This window comes from Rhinichthys klamathensis, unplaced genomic scaffold, assembly GCF_029890125.1.
Source record: "Rhinichthys klamathensis goyatoka isolate OS25496 unplaced genomic scaffold, OSU_Roscu_1.1 h1tg000226l_1, whole genome shotgun sequence".
In the NCBI taxonomy this organism is placed as follows: domain Eukaryota; kingdom Metazoa; phylum Chordata; class Actinopteri; order Cypriniformes; family Leuciscidae; genus Rhinichthys; species Rhinichthys klamathensis.
Window position 1 is genome coordinate 343,223 of NW_026606750.1, and position 24,370 is coordinate 367,592.

Here is a 24,370-nt window from a genome sequence, read left to right on the forward strand (position 1 = left end):
TGATTGCATTTTAAAAGGGATTTTTTTTGGCACCAAACACCACAGAAAAGCAACAAAACAGCCCATCAGTAAAAAATCAAAAACCAACTAGGCCTAATATTTTCTCTCGTGCAGGTATCGACCCAGGTCCCAGACTCACAACACAAAATTAAGCCATTATTCCCACTAAGCCTCCAATTTCCCCTCAAGAAACAGACATGTGTGAAATATTACATATTCATGTAGCAGCTGTTAATCATCACTGTGCAAGAATACAAACCATAACCAGAGATATGTAAATCAGAGAGATGTTAAAAGGAAGGCCGCAAACAACAAACGGATTTTCACAGTCAAAACTTGTAGCAGATGATAAATCTTGACAAAGAAGGTATGATTATACCACAATGAATATTTGAATGAAAATGAGGGACAAGATTATAGACAAAAGATGGTGTGTGACTCGCTATGGAATAGCCTACACGGGTTTCCTGTTTACAAACATTACAGGGTGGTGATATGCGCATACCAGAGGGAGACTGCAACAACCTTAAAGGGATACTCCACCGGTTTTTCATATTAAACTATGTTATTCCCTTAACTAAGACGAGTTGATACATACCTCTCTCGTCTCAGTGCGTGCACTATATCGCTCTGTATTGCCACAAAGCTATGTTAGCACTTAGCTTAGCCCAGTGCATTAAATATGGGCCAAAAAGAGAAGCGACCAAACACTTCCTCGTTTTCCCTATTTAAACACAGTTACTCGAGTAGTGTAACTCGACCTAGGCTGGTGACACAAAATAAAACGTTGTGTTTTTCTAAGCGTTTAAAATTGATGACTATATTGTATGGCGGAATACCATTGCAAATGCTTTTGAGCAGTTCGACTTTGCGCAATAATATCATCACTCGTGAAAAGTCCTCTTACCGGCTCCAGCTTCCTCTCCCCCTCCCTCTTATTTCCGTCAATACAACCAACGTGACTTTACTACCTGTGCTATTAGCAAACTGCAGATCATTTGCAATGGCGGACTTTGTAGATGATTATGACTTCTTTGTAGAAGACCCAGAGCCATATCTGTTTGAACCCGAGTACACGGAGGAGGAATTAGCTCTTATGGACCGTGAGAGGAAAGAAAATGTTTACGACTGCCGGGTGAATCATCGCTGCAAACGCGTCGCTTGCCGCGACACATGCGATTTGTCCAGGGTCTTCTGGATCTACACTGACCCCCACCTTCGATTGCAATACCTGGTCCCATTCTAAACAGCATAGGCTCTCAATTTCGGTCGGCATCTGTTCGCAACAGTCACACTTGCACCACCAATTGCTGTTTGCCCGTGGTCTTTCGCCAGCTCCGGTCTGTTCTGGATCATATCTTTCTTTCCTCTCACGGTCCATAAGAGCTAATTCCTCCTCCGTGTACTCGGGTTCAAACAGATATGGCTCTGGGTCTGCTACAAAGAAGTCATAATCATCTACAAAGTCCGCCATTGCAAATGATCTGCACGCAGGCAGTGATGACGTTGCCGAGAAATCCATGAAATCTTGTAAGACCAGAACAGACAAAACAAATTTGCATGCAGTCAAAACAAAATCAAGTTCTCAATAGAAGTTCTGTCATCCTTTATTTACTTTCCAATTGAATTGAAAATGTCAGTTCTATGTGCAAACTGAATTTCTGGCTTTTCCACTTTTCGAATTTGAATTTGGGGCTCTTCAACTTGAATAGCTAATTTGACCTCTGAAAAACAATCAGAACCAAAAATAGTGTTTTTTTTTAAAGATACAAATCTATAAAACAATTCAATTTGGTCAAAAGTCCCAGCAAGAATTCAAATTTATAAAATAATAATCTATAAAATAGGCTTCGATTTGGCTGTTACATCTCAGGTGTGCATTATCTTCTAATAATTCAACAGACCGGAGTCAATTATTCCTTACTTAAACAAGCAGAGCCGTAAATGAGATTTGAGAGCTTTTTAGCTTAGAAGATTTTTAGCAATACACAACTTTAGTTTCTGTTACTCACAAACAAACTATGGCTTTAGAAGACTTGTAACAATAATTATAAAGGTGCTTTTATAAACTTGACAACCACTGGTCACTATTTGTTTTGGTAGCATGGAAAAGATTAGAAGAAAGAAAATCATGTTTCAGACAACATGAGGGTTATTAAATGATAACCAAATTTCAATTTTTGGGTGAACTATCCCTTTAAGCAGAGCTTGAAGCCTCAAAAAGGAGCTCATGAAAATCTTCAAAAACATACTACTTCCTTCTACAACTTAAACCAGGTCTGCCGTTCAGAGATAAAGCAGGAGGAAATGCAAACACGCAGAGCAACATATCAAACCCATATTCCCTTTAACAAGTCAGAGCGGCCCAGGGGCCAAACTTCAACCAGCCAGACGTCCCATGGGAGGCAACAGATTCACAGCGGAACAGGGAATTTTTGGGCATCTGGTTTACAAGACTGCATGAAAACTGATTCAGAGAGGACTGAAACCAAGAAGCTGAAGCAGAGCTGGTGTCCAGGGAACTCTTGAGTTAAGCCCACCGCAGTGAGAGCTGCAGGTATTACCATTTATAGACTAACAGCGCGTGCACTAACAAGGCACATTAACTGTTCAGATCTGAAAAGTCTTAATGGAATCCCTTTCCCCAGAACAAATAATAATAGGTTAAAGACTAGGGAAATAAACAGCAAGTATTTATTGTGAACGTTCATTTGGTCGCTACTATGTATTTTCATCTAATGCAACCCTTGCTGACCCTTACTGATATTGATTCCAGTAATTAGGAATCATCGATTCGAATGGTGATTTATTTAATGCTGATTGGCCCTGGAGGAACCGTCTATTTAAATGCAAAAAAAGAGACTAAACGTGTTTTCGTGGATTCATTTAGAATCTTTTTCACAGAAGCCATTCAATAATGATTAACGAGTCTTCAAAAAAAAAAGAGTTTAGATTCACAGTTTTAACATGTGACGGTAAAAAGTAAGAATCAATCAATAAGGCTTGTGACAGTTCAGTTTCCCAAACTCATTGGGAAACTGTTTTGAGGTCATAGTATGGAAGGAACAAGTGTTTTACTGCCTCTACTGTTCATTTCAGATGGAAACTCCAGTGACTTGTATGTATTATACGTGTTTGTTTGGAGTTTCGCAAATATGTTGGTAGTTTTTCCGGTGCAACATTTGCTGTGAAATGTGCTGCATTTGTCTGTCAGAGTGTCACAGTTCAGTGAAAAAGGAGTGAAAATATAGCGTTTCAAAAGAGCAAGCTGACTTCCGTGAACAACATGCGGTTTAAGGAGCAATCACACTACATTTTTTTTGTTCCATAGAATGCTGCTGGGATGACATCTGGTTCCATCATATGGAAACCAATGGGTTTTTTGGAATGCCTGAAATAAGGTCTTCGGTGAACACAAGCTGAAGATATTTTCAAGTTTTATTCTACAAGATAAAACACAGCAGTAATAGCCCCTTGTGAATGATTTTTTAAAAGCTTTTCTTGTCTTGAAGGCGATTGCTAACAAGTGGCTAAATGGGACTACAGAGGTTGTCAGGGACATTGAACCTCATCTAGTCTGCTTCCACAGCCCTGTTGTGTTTATAGTCGTGCACTTGCAAACTATTCTAACTCAAACTTTCAGGGATTTTTTAGACTGAAAGAGTTTGAAGCTTAGAGGTGGTGATGTTGAAGTCATGTGATGTGATCGTGTTCGTTTATAGCCGGCATGTAAAGCCTAGTTCACACTACATGATTTTAAAACGTCGGGCTGAACTGTGCGGTTCACACTACATGACTTGCTCTCTGTGAAATCAGGAGTGTTCAAGTTGTTGAGCTGTTCACACCACACGACACAACGTGATTGATCCGCAACAGGAGGTAACAGACTACACGAGCTGACAACAACTCTGTCACCCAACGATTCTATCTTGTCTACAAACCACGTTTTGTCACAAAAAATCACGCGATAAAACGAGCCGGAAATGACGCGAAACAGCACACGCGCCAATACCCAGCGAAGAAGACGAAGACCCATGCCTTGCTCTGATTGGAGCAACCCATGCCTTGCTCTGATTGGCTGTAGCTCATGACATCACTGAGGTTGAGTCGGGCGACAGCTCTGGATATCTAGCATGCTAGATATTTTTCTGGGCTCGGCGACGCGTCTGCGAGGCGTCAGCGAGCGTCTTTGATGCGTTGTTGGCTCTTTCATACTAACAGATTGGCGAGCGTCCATCGTCCGCTAATCCCCCGCGATTTGCACGCGATAACACCCTGACCTGTCGGCGAGCTCAACGATTTGCAAATCGGGCTTAAAATCCTGTAGTGTGAACTAGGCTTAAGCTGATTTCACGCAGCCGCCATTTTGAAATCGCTCCGGTGGGAAGTAAACCGGAAGTGTCGCTTTTAATCATAGGAGAGTCGCGAATGCGATGGCGTATTGTTGTGTTAATGTAGAAATTAGTTATTCTAAAATACATTTCTTTCATACTTCAGACTATATACAGTGAAATTAATTTATAAATAAAACATTTTTTTATATATATAATTCAGAACGTAAAAAAAGAAGCAGGAACGAACTATATACATACCCTATATTGGATATTAACATCCAATAGTGTAAATCGGGGCAGCAGCTTCAGGTTGGTAGTCCAAGGCATTGTTGTTTATCTGTACTTCCGGGGTTCTTCCCACCTGGATATTTTTTTTCACAGGATGGTAGGGGAAGACTCATGAATATTCATTAGGGAACTCATCCCTGATTGGTCTGATGACCTACCCCTAACCCCGCCCCTAAACCTACCCGTCACTGGGGGTCTGATGACTTACCCCTACCCCGCCCCTAAACCTACCCGTCACTGGGGTTAAGACCAATCAGGGATGAGTTCCCTAATGAATATTCATGAGTCTTCCCCTACCATCCTGTGAAAAAAAATATCGCCCACCCGGAGCCTCGCTTTCGATTTCAAAATGGCAGCAGCGTGAAATCAGCGCATTAAGCGTTTTACTTCTGGCGATAACATTTATATTTCAAATTTTGTGTTCATTATGGCGAACAAAACACATAAGAATCAAACTTTTGTTGGTCACAGCTAGAGCTTATTTTCTGCAATACTCCCAAAGTCTATGGAAAAATTCTATTTGTTTTTTGTTGAGAAAACCAGGATGATGGATGATGCTAACTTCTAAGTAGGACTAAAAAAAAAACAATCACTACAGTCTCTTAACCACATGCTGGAAACCAGAAACGCAAGTTCATGCCGATTTCGTGTGGTCCAATCTAATCAAACGCATCACTTATCGCAAATTCGTATCACATGACGATGTGTGAATCCAATAGAAAATCGATATGTCACAGCTTGACCATTGAATTCAAAGAACACAATTTTAAACATGCAGGTTTGCAGCATTGCAGGAAAGTGGAGATGGAGTTATGGCCTTGATATTCTCAAATTTAAATGTAATTTTTTTTAAATAGTCATGTTACACAACATAAGAGCTGCGTATGAATTCTCTTATAACTTCCTTCAACCCGATAAAGGTTCTGTAGGTTTGCAAATGCACTACCTTCTACATAATGTTACCACTGATTTGCATGTTATTTGACCACGAAAGTGAAAATAATTAGCTTGAATGCTGTTAATCATGTACAATTTAACCATGAGCAACAACTTCTACTTACAACCCTTACATTTTAAGATGTCATCATGGGAGAGTCTGTCAGAAAAGAGGTAATAATGCAAGATGATTTATACAACTCTGAAATACAGTCACACAATATTTCGGCTAAATCTGTTATCTTTCAGAATCAATGCAAAAACAACAACAAGTTTGTGTTTGGGGAGGAATTGAATTTTTAACTGTGCAGAAGAAAGGATTGGCCTGTCATTTATAGAGGAAATCATTGTGACAGGAAAATGACAGGACATTCAAAATAAAGTGTTGTCTCAAGTGGATCCAGAGACAGTGATTTCACAAAAAGGGTTTTGTTAACCTAGGAACTAAACAGAGAGAACATGATTTCACCAAATACAACATTCCAAACAACCAATCAGATTTCAGAGACAAGTTTACAGTTAGGTTTAGGCTTACAACCAGGCTTAGGTGATTCTACATCAGTGTTATTCACATATTGTTCCTCTCTGATTTTAGGGATAAGTTTTGGGTAGTTTTAGGGGTAGGATTAGGATTACAGTTTCAGGCAGAAATGTTGTTCCAGGATCAACAAAACGTGTGGATCCAAGAACATGTCTTACATGGCAAAAATCACGGTGACCAACTAAACAAATCGTTCCCGAAAGACTGGGAAGAGAAGTGCTGTAATAATGTAAAATAGTTATATAGTTTTTTGAACATTCAAGCATGAAACCCTATTCTAGTAGACCCCAAAAACTAAATCAAGCTTTTGAAAAAGGGCATAACAGGCCACTTTAATTCGATGTTAGAATGTGAACGCACCATTATGCATTCTCAAACTAATCGCAATCTTGAGCTCTAAGCCTAAGGATCCCGTACTTGTAAGCATCTTGGCAACCTTCTGAAATAATTGTCATAAACACATCAGCATTTACTTGCAAGTTGTTTGTTATAAAAAAAAAGCTTCAGCCAGTAACATAAATACAAATGTAAATTAGTTCTCATTTTATAGTACGTGTAAAAAGAAGGGCCATTAAAAACAAGGTCAACTAGCAGTACTGCTAACAGGAGGAAAAAACTAAAGCAATTATGCAGAAACAAATGTTGTTTTGCACTGTATGAGCCAAATTTATTTAATGTTGGACTAAATACAAAATTAAAACTTGCAAAGTAATTTGAAATCTTGTACACTTTCAAATGCATTGAGAGAATAGATTATGGCATGACATATCAAACAAAACAACAAAATAAATGCCTTACTGGTAATACAACAGAATGCCAAAGTGTATTGTCGCCTACACACTTCATCGGAGCGCTTTGAAATCAAACAGTAAAGCGTTACCTCAGAAATGGTGACTGCATTACATGTACAATGCAAAATTCATATAGAAAGAAAAAGCAAAAAGAAGGACAAACGTGAGACATTTCATGATATACTTTGGTAGTATCTATACAGTACGTGTGAGAGTGATAGAAAAATAAGATAAGACAGGAAGAAATATCATGCTTCAACATGTAGTAGACGACTAAGTAAAACGGGAAGAGCATTAAAATGTTTGTAAAATAAAAGATGAGGAAGAGTGACGTCTATGCTGCTGATCGGCGTCTAATGATGAAGGCCCCTCGCTGAAGCTGCCCTAAATAAATCCTCATCTTCGTACTGTCACTTGTCTTTCTCACCCAAATCTGCAAGAGAATCGAAATCCAAGACAAAGCACTTCAGTGTTTATCCTGTACCACCTTCTTCCAGAATCCAAATGAATCCTAAACAGTGATTTGTACTCCAAAGCCACTGGCTCAGCAAGTAAGAGTCCAGATCTATGCAGTGTGCTATTGATGCTGGCATTAAAAGGATGCAAATGAGACAAAAGCCATTGAAAAGACATCCTCGTACAATTTGATATGGATGCAGATTACAATAAATGAGAACGACTAAATGAGAATTTTCCTCTTCTGGCTCTCCAAGGCTGATCTCAATAACCTGCTGTTTATTTCCCCTCTGAGCAGGGCATTAGTTTGAAGAGCACAGTCATTTGTTTATCACCAATCAGAGGAGAGAATCAGACACAAACCTCATTGGTCCCCACAGAGCTGATGACACAGCTGATCTTGGTGTTCTCCTTGGACTCCAGATAGATTGCTTGACTTTTATGGTACCTGAAACAAAAGCAGCATTAGTCGCTTAAGATCCTTTAGACTGAAGGACCATTACAGAAAAATCTCTTTCAGTCAGGTACTGTGTGTGAGCTTATCTCCTCACATATCTTCACTGAAAAAGCAATATTTTGGCTTAAAGGATTTCACAGTTCTTCAAATTATGTCATCATTTTTTCATCTTCATGAAATTCTGCATGGAGAATTAACTTTATTGATGTAAGAGACTGATATGCAATTATAACAAATGTCTACAATAAAATGATTTCTGCCAAAGGGAGCATTGCCAGCTTCTAAATGTAGAGGTGTACTTATTTTTTTTAATTTCTGTAGACATTTTATAAATAAGTCACATTTTAATGGTTATTTTGTGGTACATTTGATCACCTTCACCTATCAATACTGACTAAATAAAGTTCCAGAATGTCCAGTTTTAAAGGTGCTGTATGTAATATTTTTATAGAAATACCATAATGTTTGCAGAGATTTAGGAAACATGCTAAGCTCAAATACTTGTTTCTCCGAAAAACAATGCTACAGTCAGATATTCTACTTTGAAATGTGCGTTCTGGGTCGGAATGTCTGTTTTTGTTTTGGTCTGTGTGATCCCGCCCACTGCCAATTCAGACTGATCTGAGATACCCCTCGCTGCAGACTGTAGCGCGGTGACATCACGTATACACGTCACGTATGTACGTCACGTATGTGTTACCACGCATGCGCAAAGTAGACGCATGTGCGCACGCGCAAATTATACGCATTTGCGCACGCGCAGTTCATTACAATCACTTCCGGCGATGGATTCGATGGCAGTAAGTCAATAAGGATTATTTATGCTGTTTTAACAATTGTTCTTTTGTGTTAACGCATCAGAAATGTTTTAGATTTGACAAAAAATGTTATGTTTTATGATCTCATATTATCAAAATGACTTCAGCGAGATTCAGCGAGTCTTAAAATGATATGTATAAGTCTTAATTCGCCTTTAAACAAATTAAGGTTTGAAAGATGTCTTCAAATAGAGCAGAAAGACTTATGTAAGTAATGTAGTTGATTGTTCCATCCATTGCAAAAGAAATGTTGTTCCTCAGTATCAGATCGTACTGTAAAAGTTACATTCGTGAATGTAGTGAGTAGTACACTTACAGTACGTAAGTTATGTTAAATACATTTGTGGTGAAATTAATTAAAGTAATGGAGTTGAACATTGTATTTTGCTCAAATAAGATTCATTGTGATTCTCCTTAGTTGTTTTTATCATTTAAACAGCATAACTTTTTTTTTTAAACTAGTTTATGTTGTTCATAAATAAATAAAAGTCTCTTAGGTACTTTACAGACAAAGCCAATAACTTTGTTTAAAAAAAAAAATATATATATATATATATATATAATTCCTTGTATGACTCTGTACTATATTAATGCCTTTCTTCAAAATGATTCATATTGTTTGTTCTGTATTTTATCTAAATTAGGTGTTGTGAACTGGAGTGCATTTTCCAGCAATACAAGCAAGAGTTCCGGGTGCCCTTCTCATTAACTCTGTGCTTGCACTGCAATATACGAGGACTGCCCACCTGGGGCTGGGTGTGTGGGTGATGGCAGAAGGGGAGTCCTGCGTTGATTTTATTCTGATAAGGAGGTTGAGGGTTATGCTCAGTTGATTGTTTTTTCAATGATGGAGGGGAATTTCAAGCTGTGTGTGTGTGTGTGTGTGTGTGTGTGTGTGTGTGTGTGTGTGTGTGTGTGTGTGTGTGTGTGTGTGTGTGTCTGTGTGTCTGTCTGTCTGTATCTCTCTTTCTCTCTCTGTGTGTGTGTGTGTCTGTCTGTCTCTGTGTGTCTCTGTCTGTGTTTGTGTGTGTGTGTGTGTCTGTCTCTGTGTGCGTGTCTGTCTCTGTGCTTGTGTGTGTCTGTCTGTGTGTGTACAGATGTATGTGATTATCTGTATTTGTACATATTTCTTTTACACAATTATCTTTGTTTTGAAATAAAAGTTATGACTGTTATGAGTTTTTTTTTGAGTTGGCATGCATAATATCGGATACAGAGATTGACAATGTGCTGTTTAACTTCAATATTGGAATAGATGTTTTATGATAGCCTATATAATGCACAAAAATAAACAATTATTAACTATTAAAGGGGAATGATTAAAATAAGAAATATATAAGGTGCCATCAGTGTTTACAGTAATTTTGTAATTTACAAAGTGAAGTGCAATAAAAGACAGAATGAATCTAAGGCTGCTGGTGTCCTTTTATAAATCCACCATTGAGAGCATTCTTTCATATTGCATCTCTGTGTGGTTTGCTGCGTGTTCTACCAGTGGAGAGTGATCCCAATTTCGTTGTATTGTAAAGTACAATGACAATAAAGGCATTCAATTCAATAGAATGTAAAAATAAACTTTAAATAAAATACTACACAGATATTACACAATAATACATTCTAAAATTTCTCATAAGTTTACCTTAAATCAGGCATAGTTAAAACTATGGATGTGTGTTTTACTTCTTTTTGCTGCTTTCATTATTACTTTAGAGTTTTTAAATACATTAACATTTTTGTTAAATATTATGTCAAATTGACGCGGGACGTCAAAACACGTGACGTAACCGCGTAACGCGCATGCGCTGTCGCCGCGATATGGCGCATGCGTGGTAACACATACGTGACGTACGTACGTGACGTATTGTATATACGTGACGTCACCGCGCTACAGTCTGCAGCGAGGAGTACTTGACTGATCTCATGAAATGGCGTATGTATGACACGCCAATTCGTATTTCCATTTTTGGCGTGCTATCAACACGCATAATCGCTTTTCAGCGTGTTTATCAACGCCTTTGACTTAACGTTATATTACTGTATTATGTATATATAGATATATGACCTACCCCAACCCCGTCCCTAAACCTACCCGTCACTGGGGTTAATACCATTTATGAGTCTTCTCCTACCATCCTAGGAAAAGAAATATCGCTCCACAGATGTAGATATAGATTTTGCTTCGTTTCGCTCGGACATTTAACGGCGTACACATACACGCTAGGGCTGCACGTTTTCAAGTTTTTCATTAACCGTTAACCGAGGCCCTTAGCGGTTAATACTCGGTTAACCATAGTGTGCGCGCCGCAACCCCGAGATACAGACACACGAGAAAAGGGGTAGTTAATTTTTAACACCTTTAATAACTGGTTGGACCACATTTAAAACGAAATTAATTTATAGAAATAAAACGCAGTGGTAAGGACATGGTTATGGTTATGGTGTGTTCACACCGAACGCGAATTTAATTATAAGCGCGAGTGATTACATACAAAGTCAATGCAAAGACGCGAATAGATGCATCATTCGCGCCGGGCGTTGCGAATGACGCGAATTGGGCGACGCGTTTGCCGCGAATGTCTTCCGCGCAAGTTGAAAAATTTGAACTCGAGCGAATGTTCAAGCTAGACGCGATAGACGCGTAACGTTATTTGACGCTCTATTCGCGTTCGGTGTGAACACACCAGACCATAATGATGCCCGGGTGTTGGCTGTTGAGATGGTACAACAACGAGGTTGTACTTGAAGTATATCTAAGCACTGCATTGCAATACTTGCATTTTGCCCCGTCATTCTCGATTTTAAAGTGCTCCCACGCTGTGCTTTTCTTTGCCCGCTTCATATTAGAAAACTGGTCATGACTACTTCTTCTTGTGGACATTACAAATGTATGGGAGCGCTCTGGCGGTCTCTGGTGGTGCAAAAATGTATTACAACTAAATTCAATGCACGCCATTGACGCCACTTAACCGAGCAAAATGTTTCACTCGGTTAAGCAATTTTTAACGGTTAATCGGTTAACCATGGACACCCCTAATACACGCGGAATCACTCGGACATTTAATGGCGTAGACATACACGCAAAAGATTTCGGACGGACACACAAAATGGTCTTGCCGAGCACACATACGTAACGGCGAAGAAGATATACGCCAAGTAGCGTCTACACTGCCGGGAAGAAATAAGACGAGGAATGCAAGGCAAGATGAATGTAGAGCTGCTGGTCTCGTTGGTGTCGGAACATAAAGAACTATATGACAAACGCCACAGCGACTACAAAAACCTTGATAAAAGAGAACGGTTATGGAGTGGTTTTGCAGAGCAAATGGGCGCCATCTAATGTCAGGGAATGAATTTGCATGTTCACTCGGCTCATCGTCAGCCAAAATCGCATGGGTGGGAACACAAAAAACGCGTTAAAAAATGCTGCCGAATAACGCGCGCCGATATTCGTCTCGGAGTGTACGAGCCTTAAGGCTCATCACTTTCTATTGCCAATTGCGTGCCCTCAGTCTGGCAACCCACGTGAGCGTCGAGTCTGAGGAGGGGGGCACAAATTTGGCACCCATTTCAACTGCCAGCTGTCAATATTACATTCTGCACTTTTAATTGGGAGCACTTACTGTTCCAAGGTAGTTATGGTTCAATTCATTTTGGTATATTTTAGTAATATGAATTTGTGAATGAAACTCTCTCTCTGCTAAATTCTATAAATTATACAGGGCAGTGTTTCAGACTGATTTAAGCTAGCAACTTTTTGAACTATTCACTAAAAAAAGAACCGGCTCATATGAGTCATTCATTTCGGGAACTATGCTACACTGGGCTCAATGTATATATATTTTTTTATATTCACTAAAAAGAATAGGCTTATGGGATCAGATCAGGGACTGATCGGATCGAATCAGATCAGACTGGTCGAGCCGAATGTTTGCTTCTGTTTTGTAGTCCGTGATGACAACTCAATAGAAAGAGTTTTTTTTTTTGTTATTTTGTGGTACACTGCTTTTTTTATTGCATTACACTCAATACAGACCGCAAACTCAGATTCACAATTCAGGTAAAATACGCCATAGATTAAGCAATGAGGAAGGAATCGGTTCTTAAGAGTCATTGTTCGTGAATCGTTTTTTTGGCGTCGTGCAGCCCGTCAAAGAGGACAACTCAATAGAAGTTCTTGCCTTTATTTTTGTCTTTTTGTTCCATTACATTCAATACAGACTGCAAACTCACTTTTACAAGTTTGCTGTGGCACAAACACCACTAATTAGAGAGTCATTTTTTAAAACACAGTATATATAGAGAGTGAAAGTAGCCTGTGGCTTCAACCTTCTCACATAAACATCCTCTGGAAAAGTTCATATAGAGGCATAACTCAACCACTCTTCACTCATTATCAAAATAGCAGAATAAAACTGCATTTAATATACATGTAACATTATACATTTATTGCCTGCAGTATCACACCGAACCACATTTCCTCCTCCGCTCACTCTATCCTCATCTGCACAGAAATATTCCGGTTGGATTGCAATGCTGAGAGCTACGGCAGCCCATTGTCTAAAGGGCACGACTGGATGAATGCATGCTGACACGCTCATAAAAATCCAGAGGCATTCATGACATTTAATGTCACAAACGCATAAGACAAAGTAATCTCCGGTCCTCATCCTAAACCACAAGCTTCCTATGTATTATGATCACTTATTCAAAACAACAAAATATAGATTTATGTAGTCTGTACAGAGTATTGCGTGTCAGAATTTATGGATCTTGATGCCCTTGATGTTTACATTATTAAATATCAGGACACGGACAACGGTAAATACCATGTTAGGAATGTGTGACCTGAATCCTGGCACAGATTTTGCCTTGTTCAAGCACACTACCCCTTGCAAATACATGACATACACATTCTTATGTACATATATCAAATTAAACAACTGCTAATAGTAATAACTGAGATATTAAATATAGCACCTTCTTACAGCCCACATAAAATAAAAATCTGAATACTACAAGATAAAAAAATTCTAAATATCCTTCCTCCCATGTAATTTACCTACATGTCATGCTACTTTAATGCCAGAATCACTGTAAAAAAATTGTAAAAATGTAACTTATGATACAAATTATGTATACGATAGATAAACGATAGATAGAACAACAGAACAATATGATAGAATGATTGACAGAACAGTAGATAGATAGATAGATAGATGCTCTAGGTCTGTCTTGTCTCAGTTCAGTTCCAGCTCTCTGATATGACACTGTCCTTTATGTAAACTATATGATAGAATTGTAAAAGCAAAAGAGTGATTGTGCCATCTTGTGGTCAGTATAAGTAAAAAAATATTTTTTTAGGCTTCAAGGCCCTGCAGGAACCAGGGTGTCAAGGTTTGAGTGGTAAACATGCAATTAGCCCCAGCTGGTAGAAGCTGTTAGCCTGGTTAAACAAAAGCATCACAAGAGGCTCAAAAGCACATACCATTATAATAATGAACATAAACAACTAAAAAGATCACTTACCTGCATTCGGACCAATCATTGCATTCGGACCGAATGCAATGATTGGAGGAACATTGCATGCCTTCCACAGACGATATTTACATATAAATACATGTATACCACTTACCTTCGTGATTGCTTTCAAGATGTAAAGAAACTTTCAACCAGCATAACAAAAAATGTTTCTGAAACAAATCACCTACCCTGCATTTAATGTGTACCTGAGTGCGAAAAGCCCAGCAGAACACAGAGAATCTTACCATCTCTTGTCATAGTAGAGTTTCCCCTCCTCTATCCGTGCCTCATAACGCTGGGACGGGGTGTCCACTGGAGTGGTCGGGAGGTGCTCTGGAGAGGACGGGGATGCTGAAAAACATCACAGACGTTTGATTTTAATTAATTTCCAACTCATTTTTAAAGACTTTGTGGTTTAAAAAAATTTGATGGGAAATTGTATGGGGAATCACCTCTAAAAGACAAAACCTCCATACCTGGTCTTTTCGGAGATTTAAGCTATAAAGGAAATGAAGCAAAAAGGAAGATTGTTTTAATTTTCTTCAGCAATCTCAGGTGTAAAACACGACAGACACAGACAAACAATCTAATATCTTGGTCAGCTAACAGTAATCAGAAGTTGCCAAAAAAAAAGTGTCTGTGTCAAAACCCTATTTTCTGTGGTCTGCAGCCTTTTCCCCCTTAAAATACGGCAATTTTTTGTCATCCGCAAGTAATGTGTCTCGTATCTCTTTGAGTAATAAAATGTAATCAAATTTTCAGGGGATCCTTCTTTTTATTACCTAACAGAGAGCTTTAAAAAAAAATCCTTTCTTCAAAGCCGAGACGCAAATCATGAAGACTTTCATAACAATTTGATTAAATGGACTGAATTTTTTTAAATCACACTACATTTTCTCATCTCATAGCCTGCAAAAAAATATGCAAGTGTATTACATTTTTATAAATGATAATGGTATAAAACTAGATATATTGAAAATTAGGTCAAAAAGTTAATACTGTATCTGAGAAGCAGTGAAATTTGTACTTCGATTGTTACAGGGCTTCATTTGCCGCATAAAAAAATGGAGCTAATTCCAATTCGTAACCTTACCTTGTTCAATGTTCTTAGATCTTCCATGATCTGTTCATCAGTAAGTAAATAATTTAACTGAGGTGAGGAGAGTTAAGAAAACCTGATCATTACAGCATACACACTGAGACTGCACATCACATTTTTTACATTATTGATACTGCTTGCAATTATAATGGACCGGTCTATGGGACATGAATTAGGCCTTTAAATAAAAGGGTTTTTTGAGCTGTTGACACAGTCATATACAATAAAAGAGCCTGCACAGCGAAAATAGAAAATAAAACCTGCCTACCTTACACAACACCGAAGGTAGGCTTGCACTCAGGAGTAGAGCGGACAAATTCTTTCAACACACACTGCAACGGTCACAATATGACGTCACACTCTGCGCGAATGTTTTAAAAAACATCATTCAACATATAAACAACACTTTTTTAAATAGCCCACTTAAAATTACTAAACGCTAAAAATGAATAAATGTAAATGAACAAAAATTTGTGTTGCATTTACAATCCAGTGAAAACAGCACCCCTACTTCCAGCACCCCTGCAGGTGCCCTACAGATGCATAGAAGATGCATAACTGATGTGTTGGTGGTCTGAAGTGTTTCCAGTGCATGGGGTCTCTACAGCTTTGTGAAGGATATCAGGTGCAGGCTTTCTCCGCTTGTCTGGAATGGGCACAGGGTCATTGGGTCGTCTCCGGAGCTTCCGGGTTATATGGGTTTTTACCTCCATGGAATCTAAAATAAATAAATACATGGACAACGTACTAGGTTTAAGGGTTTAAATGAATTTCTCGCACAAAAAAATAAACTCAATGAAAAACAAAATGTAGAAATTCTGAAGGCTGTACTGGTCGGGGTTTTTTTTTCATGCAATTGCAATGAATGGCAACGGAGCCTTTAAACCTTGAGAAAGATAATAAGAAAACACCATAAAAGTGTAATAAAAGTGGTCTTTATGACTTCTGTAAATGTCCTCTGACATTATAAGATACATTTGTGTGATGAACGGGCCAAAATTTAAGTTGATTTTCACTAGCTATGTTTCCTCCATCCATCTGTTTTTATGGATGGAAATGGCAAAATACACAAACTCTAAAAATGCATTCAATTAATGCTGATCATTTTTCTATCTGATAAGAAGACATGCGCATAAACTACGATGTAAACACATTTACTTAAATATAGCTGCAAGCAGCGATGACGGGCCCAAGCCCTGGCGCCACCGCTAACTTCATTAACTTCAGGGAAACAGTGCAAGATGGGCAATACGCATTTAAAGCCATTAAATGAAAAAAAACTATGTCAAAGTCAATTGAATACGCCACATTTACTACAGTCAGCTGGTGCCACTATGGCCGTTAACCACGAAAGCCACATCCATGAGATCGTTTAAATTTAAATAAACTGCATGTGACAGGATGTCATAGGTCAGTTTCAAGTGATTATAAATGTATCATTTGCATCTAAAAATGGTGTTCTTCCAGAAGAATTATTTTTATTAACCTAATAAATAAACTAATTATATAAAACTATATTGTCATTGTGATTTTAAAAGATAAGGCCTAAGAAATCTCTTATCCTGTAATGCAGGCAGCAATGATTGGGTTAAACTCTAAATCAGCAAGAGCACGCACACGCGCGCACACACACACACACACACACACACACCTTAAGGCTTGGGCCCTAATAAATCCCTCTTTGCGCAAAAACTCACAATACTTTGGATGTGATTAGATATCTGAACTAACCAGAGGACCAATTTCATTGCACAGCATTTCAAATGTTGGTTTGGTCATTCTGAGCCAAAGTCTGTCATCAAAATGGTTGGAAATAATGACCTCCCAGAACTGTCTCAAATGCGTCCCAAACACCAGGCATCCTCCCCCGAACGCAAGATAACGCGACAGTGTTTATTGCGTTTCCTTATACCGTCATTTATGATGTGTGAAAAAAGAGCCACAGTGGCTTTCCCGATTGCAGCAACTTTTATCTTTATTACAGATATTTGCGCCAATTTCCTACGAAGTGACAATTTTGTTCTCTTGAACACATGGGATGGAAACTGTGCTTTATTCGCAAATATTTTATGAGATATTCCAATTTTGTGCACAAGTTAAATTCACAACTTTGGATAAAAAGCCACTGATCATCCCCAGTGAGTTAACCACTGTGACTAGATCATTGAGTCCGAGTGTTAAACTTGTAAACCAGTTCAGACTGATTTATGAATCCTTCGGATTTACTTGTGTCAATTAGAATTACTGATTCTTTGACTCAAACGAATGATTCATTCCGAATTGGAAATTGCTACTTCTCTCATGAACTCATCAAAGAGAGTGAGTAAATGATGACAGAAATTCATTTTTGGGTGAACTATTGCTTCAAGTTTTTTTTCTTTATACACAAAGTAGCTACGCGTACAGCTATAGGAACAGGATATTGTTCTCTACAACAGCAATGCTAACAATGCGTTGCACAAAAACCCTCTCAGGTTGCATTTATCTATCTGATCTCACTTTCCCACTTTCTCACCTCCTGTCAGCTCCATTGTTAATTTCTCGCTCTCGATCATCTTCTTCTTCTCCTCCAGCTCTGCAATTAGATTTTCCTTCAGTTCCACTTTCTTATCGTCAAATTCTTTCACCGCTGCTTTTTTTTCTTTGATGTAGTTCCTCTCCACCTGCTCTGTCTACAAGAAATTTATTTTGCATTAATTAACCTGTCATTTCTGTTGCTTTCTGCAGTTATAATAAATCAATAGATACATAAAATGTAATCTTACCTCAAGTTGTAAAAATAGGTCTGAAAAGATAAAAAGAGAGCACAAACAAGAGATAATCATGTAAAGTTGGCTTCTGAAATATTGAGATTGACATCGAGATGAAAAGCTTTATTATAAATCATCTTTACCAGCGTTACGAAGTCTCTCTTTATACTGCTGATCGAGCTTCTTCATTCTCTTCTGGTACTCCTGCAGTGTGCCTGCGGAAATTAATGAGTATAAAAATGTATCTAATTTACTAATTTTTTAGTCAGTGATGTATAGTACACTTATTAGGGACAATCCCATTGGAATAGGCTGTCTTGATCAAGGGGCACAATGGTGATAGATTGGTTACCAGCCAGGCTACATCACCTTGTTAGACCATTATCAATCAAAACAGGCACTTTTCAGGACATATGGTAAAAAAAAATAAAAAAAAATGTAATTCTATGACATATTTACTATGTTTACACTGCAAGCCTTAAATTGATAGTTGACCCAAAAATGAAAATTGTGTCATCATTTACTCACCCTCAAGTTGCTTCAAACCTGTTTGGGTTTCTTTCTTCTGTTGATCACAAAGAAGATATTTTAAAGAATATTGGTAATAAAACAGTTGACGGTACGGTAGCCATTGACTTCCATAGTATTTTTTTTTTTTTCCATGGCTATCATCAACTGTTTGATTACCAATATTCTTTTTTGTTGAACAGAACAAAGAAACTCATACAGATCTGGAACAACATTAGGGTGAGTAAATGATGACAAAATTTTCATTTTTGGGTGAACTATCCTTTTAATGCTCAATTCTGATTTATTGCTCAGATCCGATTTTTTTGTTTGGCTGTTCACATTATCTTTTTAACGTGGCCAAAATCAGATGTGAGTGTGACCTGGTTACGGTCCTGCACACGGTGTCATATGGAAGTAAACACAGAGGTTACTGAAGTCAGCATTCACGCGTTCATTTATAAGGTTATGTTCAGCGGAAGACAGCAAATTCGTGCACAGGCGATGGGAAGAATGCAGGCGAGGATGAGGAGAAAGAGAGCAACGTTTTTCTCGCACAGTTTTTCCTCAAGTTTTGCTTGTACAGAGTTGTCATCGTAATACTTGAGTATATGAGTATAACAGCTCACCATCCCTCCACAAAAAAAAAAAAAAAAAAAAAAAAAAAAATCTGAGTCACATATGAGCAAAAAAAAGAAAGAAAAGATTTGAGTCACTTTTGCCTGCAGTGTGAACGTAGCGTAGCTTTAGTGTCTGTGCTAGCAGAGACCATTTTCTCCATTGTCAACAGACATGATTTACTGAATAAGAACATGTGAAAAAAGAATAATGCCTTAATATAGTATAGTTAAAAATAGTAATAGTTATATTGTTGCATATTTATAGTTACATTGGTTTAGGATTTAGGATAATACAAATACATAAGTCAACAAAATATTTAACAAGTGGTTTTTGTATATTTTAATCCAAGAATCTTACATATTGTGCCTCGACTACAAAATTACTTGAGCATCTGTTAAAAAAAAATTATTGAACAGGAGTATTTCCAGTCACCTTCTTGCAATTGTTGTAACTGTCGTTTCAGGGATGCCAGTCTGTCTTGATACATCCTGAAATCAAGACAAAAACAAAATATCTCAAAGAAATTATGCAGTTTTATTACATAACATGCAAATAGCAGATATTTGTCACAGACAGACAGACAGACAGACAGACAGATAGATAGATAGATAGATAGATAGATAGATAGATAGATAGATAGATAGATAGATAGATAGATAGATAGATAGATAGATAGATAGATAGATAGATAGATAGATAGATAGATAGATAGATAGATAGATAGATAGATAGATAGACAAATAGATAGTCAGTCAATTACAAAGAATACTCACTGTTCTTTGATCTCAACATAGTCGTCTTCATCATGTTTGGCCATATCTGTTTCACTGGCATCCTCTGTGTCTGTAATAATAATAATAAATATAACACCAATAAATTAATTATACACTAATATAAGATAAGGTATGGTATCACACTCTTGGCCATTTAGTTTATAGTTTATTCACGTTATACTTGCATATTTGTAGCACCATCTAGCGGACAGACATGGTAGCTTAATTGATTTTTTATGGTAACAACCAGATATTCTCCTCTGTTGTTTTTATTTAGATTGGAAAATGTGGCTGAAAAAAGATACATGGGCCTATAGATAATTCACATTACATGCATGTTGTTTGCTGACCTTTTTTTAAACAGAGGAATTAATGTACATGATATTGTGTTTGTATTAACTGCTCTATGGGGAACTGTCACAAGATGATACTAAGATTAATAACAAAGATCTAAGACCATTTAAAAAATATTACAACTTTAATGTTGCTAACAATACGTCCAACAGTTTGAATTCAAAAGTTTGAGGTAAGATTTTTTAAAAGAAATTAAATTGATGAAAAGTGAAAAAATATTTCTACTTCCAATAAATGCTGTCCGTTTCAACTTTCTTTTCAGCAAAGAATCCTGAAGAAAAATTGTATGGTTTCCAAAAAAATATTAATTGATAATAACAAGAAAAGAAATGTTATATTGAGCACCAAAAACAGCATATTAGAATGATTTCTGAAGGATCATGTGACACTGACTGATGATGCTGAAAATTCAGATTTGCATAGGAATAAATTGCATTTTAAAATATATTCAAATAGAACTTTTTTTTTTTAAATTGTAATAATATTTTACAATGTTACTGTATTTTTGTCAAATAAATGCACCCTTGGTGAGCAGCAGAGACTTACATTAAAACAATCTTACTGACCCCAAACATTTGACTGGTAATACCATTTTTATTCAAAGAACTTAGATTAAACGTTTCTACAAGATTTGAAGAGTTGAAGGATAGTTGACAAATGGACATTAAAATTTTGGTTTAAAGTATAATAATTAGTAGTAATATTAGTAAAACATGTCCCCACAAGGACAAGGATTTCGGAGATTGCCATCTTTGTGAGGACATTTTGTACCCTTAATAGTAGGGTTTACCAGGCAACACACACACACAAGCACGCACAAGCACGCACTTTATTCTTCAAGATGTTTCCTATATTTTAAATATTGGACGCTTTTATTATTAAGGGGTAAGTTAAAATACATTGTGTCAAGTACAGTATCTGATCTCTTAAGTCTGATTTCATTCCCATCATCAGTCTCATCTCAAATGTGACACCAGCATTAAGCTAAGTGAGCGGAGATCAACTTCAAGCATTTCAACCCAAATATTTGCCACCATAAATCAACTGTTTCCCAAAATGATACTTTAAAAGCAAGTAAGTCCTCTGGTGCATCTGATTTCGAGTCTATATGAGTTCAAAAACATCCTGCTTAATGTATTTGTTTCCTGACGTGTGCTGCTAACTCTGCTAACTGTTTATCAACAGGCTGGATAGCACATAAAACACACAAATATGAAAATGCATAGCCATTATACAGTTAAAGGCGTATACAGCCAACATTAAAGTATAAAAATATCACTATACAGATTAAAAAATGCCGATAAAGTTAGATAAAGAAGAGCTCTAAAATAAACAGAAAACAACTCGACACATGCACACTTTCCTTGCATGTTTACTCATAACTGAGCTCCTATTTTACTATCAGCTTATAGCCAGTTCGCTCATTAGCAATTGAAATATGCCTTTTAATGCATCAATCATAAGTGAATGAGATAAAAAGGTAGATAAACTGAAATTACTGTGCGTATTCACCTTCTTCCGAGTCTCTGCCTCTGAAACTGCGATCTTCATCTTCATCCACACTGTCTAGCTCTTCCTCGTCGTTATAATAATCCACCATGGGTGACAGTAAAGTCGATGCCATTTATTATATTTATATATTGATAATATTGCAGGAAATACCTATGTGTAAACAATCACACTGCACAGACAACGTTTCAGTCTCAAGCCTCTTTTTTTTTCAATTGGAGGGTAGGCCGAGGAATCTGATTGGTGGAGATGGTCGAGTGATGCATGCTGGGAAATGTAGTTTGACCGCTTGTGCGCAAGTATGACATAAGGGGAATAAGAAAATGAAGAGAGAGAGAGAGAGAGAGAGAGAGAGAGAGAGAGAGAGAGAGAGAGAGAGAGAGAGAGAGAGAGAGAGAGAGAGAGAGAGAGAGAGAGAGAGAGAGAGAGAGAGAGAGAGAGAGAGAGAGAGAGAGAATAGTCTCTCCGCGTTTCAAATGTATTGTTCTTATTATCAGTCAAGGAACATGAAGTTGTCAGTCCCACTTCTGCCTCTCAGTCATGACTTTTTATCTTGGTCAGGTAAGCGTATTAATGTCATTATGAAAAGACAAGAAAAAATGCTAATTTAGTGCCATTATTTATTGGAATTGCATAGGATGCACATTGGGTTTCATTTCCATCCCACAGGCACAGACTGCTATGGATAGTTGTGCATATTAAAAGTTATTCACGTTTTCACACACAATGTATGTTTTTTAGGCTAACTGTTTATCATTATTATTATTATTCTTGTGAACAAACAAGTTAGTGAAATACATTGGGAAGATTTGTATTATAAATACATAAAGATTTATATTCAAACAGCGTCTCTCCATTGTGTTGCATAAAACAGAAATACTAGTGCTGCTTCTGCTACTACAAATAATAATAATAATACAATCTATAAGATTTGTATTATAAATATCTAAATAATTTTATTATAAACTTGATAAATAATCGAATTAAGTGCAAAATGTATTACATAAAATGGATGCACCAATAACAAAATAACAACAATAATAGCTGATAATAATAATAATAATAATAATAATATCATCATCATCAAAATATATTTGTTAAGGGATCAGTAAACTATCAGATTCACAGATTCGAATAACAGGTGTTCAACATATGGCAAGATTCAGCCAAAAATGGATTCAACTCATGCGACTCATTCTACACATAAATATTGTAATATATTATATTAACTTGTCAGCGGGAGTAATCTACGAAAAAGCCTCGATCTAATCATTATTACTCTAGATTATAATCCTAGTATCATATCTGTCACCCTGCCATCTCTATTGTGTCTTCATGGGCTCTTCCTCCCTCAGCCGGCAGGTGGCGGCGTAGAGTTTCAAAGCGCTTTGACTCGCGAGATCGTTTATCAGCGCTGTTACCTTGTAGCAGGTACGATGATGGGTTTTTCTGAAAGCGTCAGACGCTTGTCAAGTCTTTGTCAGTCGCGCGGGGTTTAATACAGTATTTACGCTGGATATCACAACACGAACTGTGTGGACGTTTTTATCATCGCACTGACGGGGGGAGATAGTCATGACGTCTGTCGAAAATAAAACAGGTTGATGCGTTTTTTTCATGTGTAGGAGCACTGAGAAGCCAATTGCAATGAGTTTGGAAGTTTATTTCTTTCAACATTCCACCTTACAAGGACTACAGGGGAAATAAGGTGGATTTTCACGGTTCATAACTGAGAAGAGCGCCTGAAGACATTTGCTTGTAACCGGACTTCTATGGAGTTGGACCTGGATTAAAGATAAAGCTTTGTTGACTCGGTAAGGCCGTTTTTGTTGGTATTCACATTTATTATGGCTTTGTCAGATCATCTGTTTTGTTTTTCAGGGGTATTTAATATTTTTGATACGGTGCAGCGTCTATTTAAAGCGTCTTTATCGTATCTGGTGTCACTATTTGCGTCTTCATAGATTCCATCTGCGCTCGATTGATTTTCCCTTGATGAACCTTCAGACTAAAGAAGCATTTCGCCTACAACTGGTCAAGTGATGCAGACAGTGTGTTTAAACTCTTGGACTCAATATAGAATATCCATGATTGTTATTTTATGTTGACACTCAATTCTTTAATATAATAACATTGTAATAGTTACGTTAATGTATGAGCTCTAAAGACAAATATGGATGTCTTCAATAAGCTTTTTTTTTTTTTTTTTTACTAGAAACATTCAACATTTATCTTCAAGTGGATTAATTTCTTTTCAATTTCTTTTTAAAGTTAGATAAAATCTTGGACCTGCTAAATGTTTAACAATTTTAGCAAAAAAAAAAAAAAAAAATATATATATATATATATATTTTTTTTTGCTAAAATTGTTAAACATTTAGCAGGTCCAAGATTTATCTAACTTTAAAAAGAAATTGAAAAGAAATTAATCGACTTGAAGATATATGTATGTGTGTGTGTGTGTGATGTAAAAGTCTTCAAATTAATGCCATTTCTGAACTTTAGACTGTCACTTGTTCTGAGATTCCTTTCCTGCCACTTATGTCTTATTATAAACAAACATAATATTTTTTCAATTGAAAGAATTGACAATGTTTTTTTTAAAACATCGTAAAT

At 37.1% G+C, this 24,370-nt stretch overlaps 1 protein-coding gene across 2 annotated transcripts; it reads right to left on the reverse strand.

Moving 5' to 3' along the window:
- Positions 1 to 6,741: 6,741 nt before the first annotated feature.
- Positions 6,742 to 21,979, reverse strand: suds3 (SDS3 homolog, SIN3A corepressor complex component). Of its 2 annotated transcripts, none has more exons than XM_056264879.1 (12): positions 21,758 to 21,979; positions 19,892 to 19,961; positions 19,551 to 19,606; positions 18,134 to 18,205; positions 18,006 to 18,025; positions 17,756 to 17,912; positions 15,872 to 15,958; positions 15,235 to 15,305; positions 14,618 to 14,639; positions 14,387 to 14,492; positions 7,710 to 7,794; positions 6,742 to 7,323 (listed from the first exon to the last, which is right to left on the reverse strand). In XM_056264879.1, the coding sequence occupies exons 1-12, from the start codon at positions 21,867 to 21,869 to the stop codon at positions 7,225 to 7,227; spliced, it is 957 nt and encodes a 318-aa protein (XP_056120854.1). In that variant the 5' UTR covers positions 21,870 to 21,979; the 3' UTR covers positions 6,742 to 7,224. The 2 variants fall into 2 exon arrangements, with proteins under 2 accessions (XP_056120854.1, XP_056120853.1); XM_056264878.1 differs by having other exon boundaries at positions 14,594 to 14,639; positions 21,758 to 21,978.
- Positions 21,980 to 24,370: the final 2,391 nt, after the last annotated feature.

What these genes read in the sequence shown, in the direction of transcription:
- suds3 (XM_056264878.1), bottom strand. Translation starts at nt 21,869, where the DNA reads ATGGCATCGACTTTACTGTCACCCATGGTGGATTATTATAACGACGAG. An exon ending in AGGCAGAGACTCGGAAGAAG is followed by an intron (nt 19,962 to 21,757) that starts GTGAATACGCAC and finishes TTATTATTACAG; the next exon opens with ACACAGAGGATGCCAGTGAA. An exon ending in GGAGGTTTTGTCTTTTAGAG is followed by an intron (nt 14,493 to 14,593) that starts GTGATTCCCCAT and finishes GATGTTTTTCAG; the next exon opens with CATCCCCGTCCTCTCCAGAG.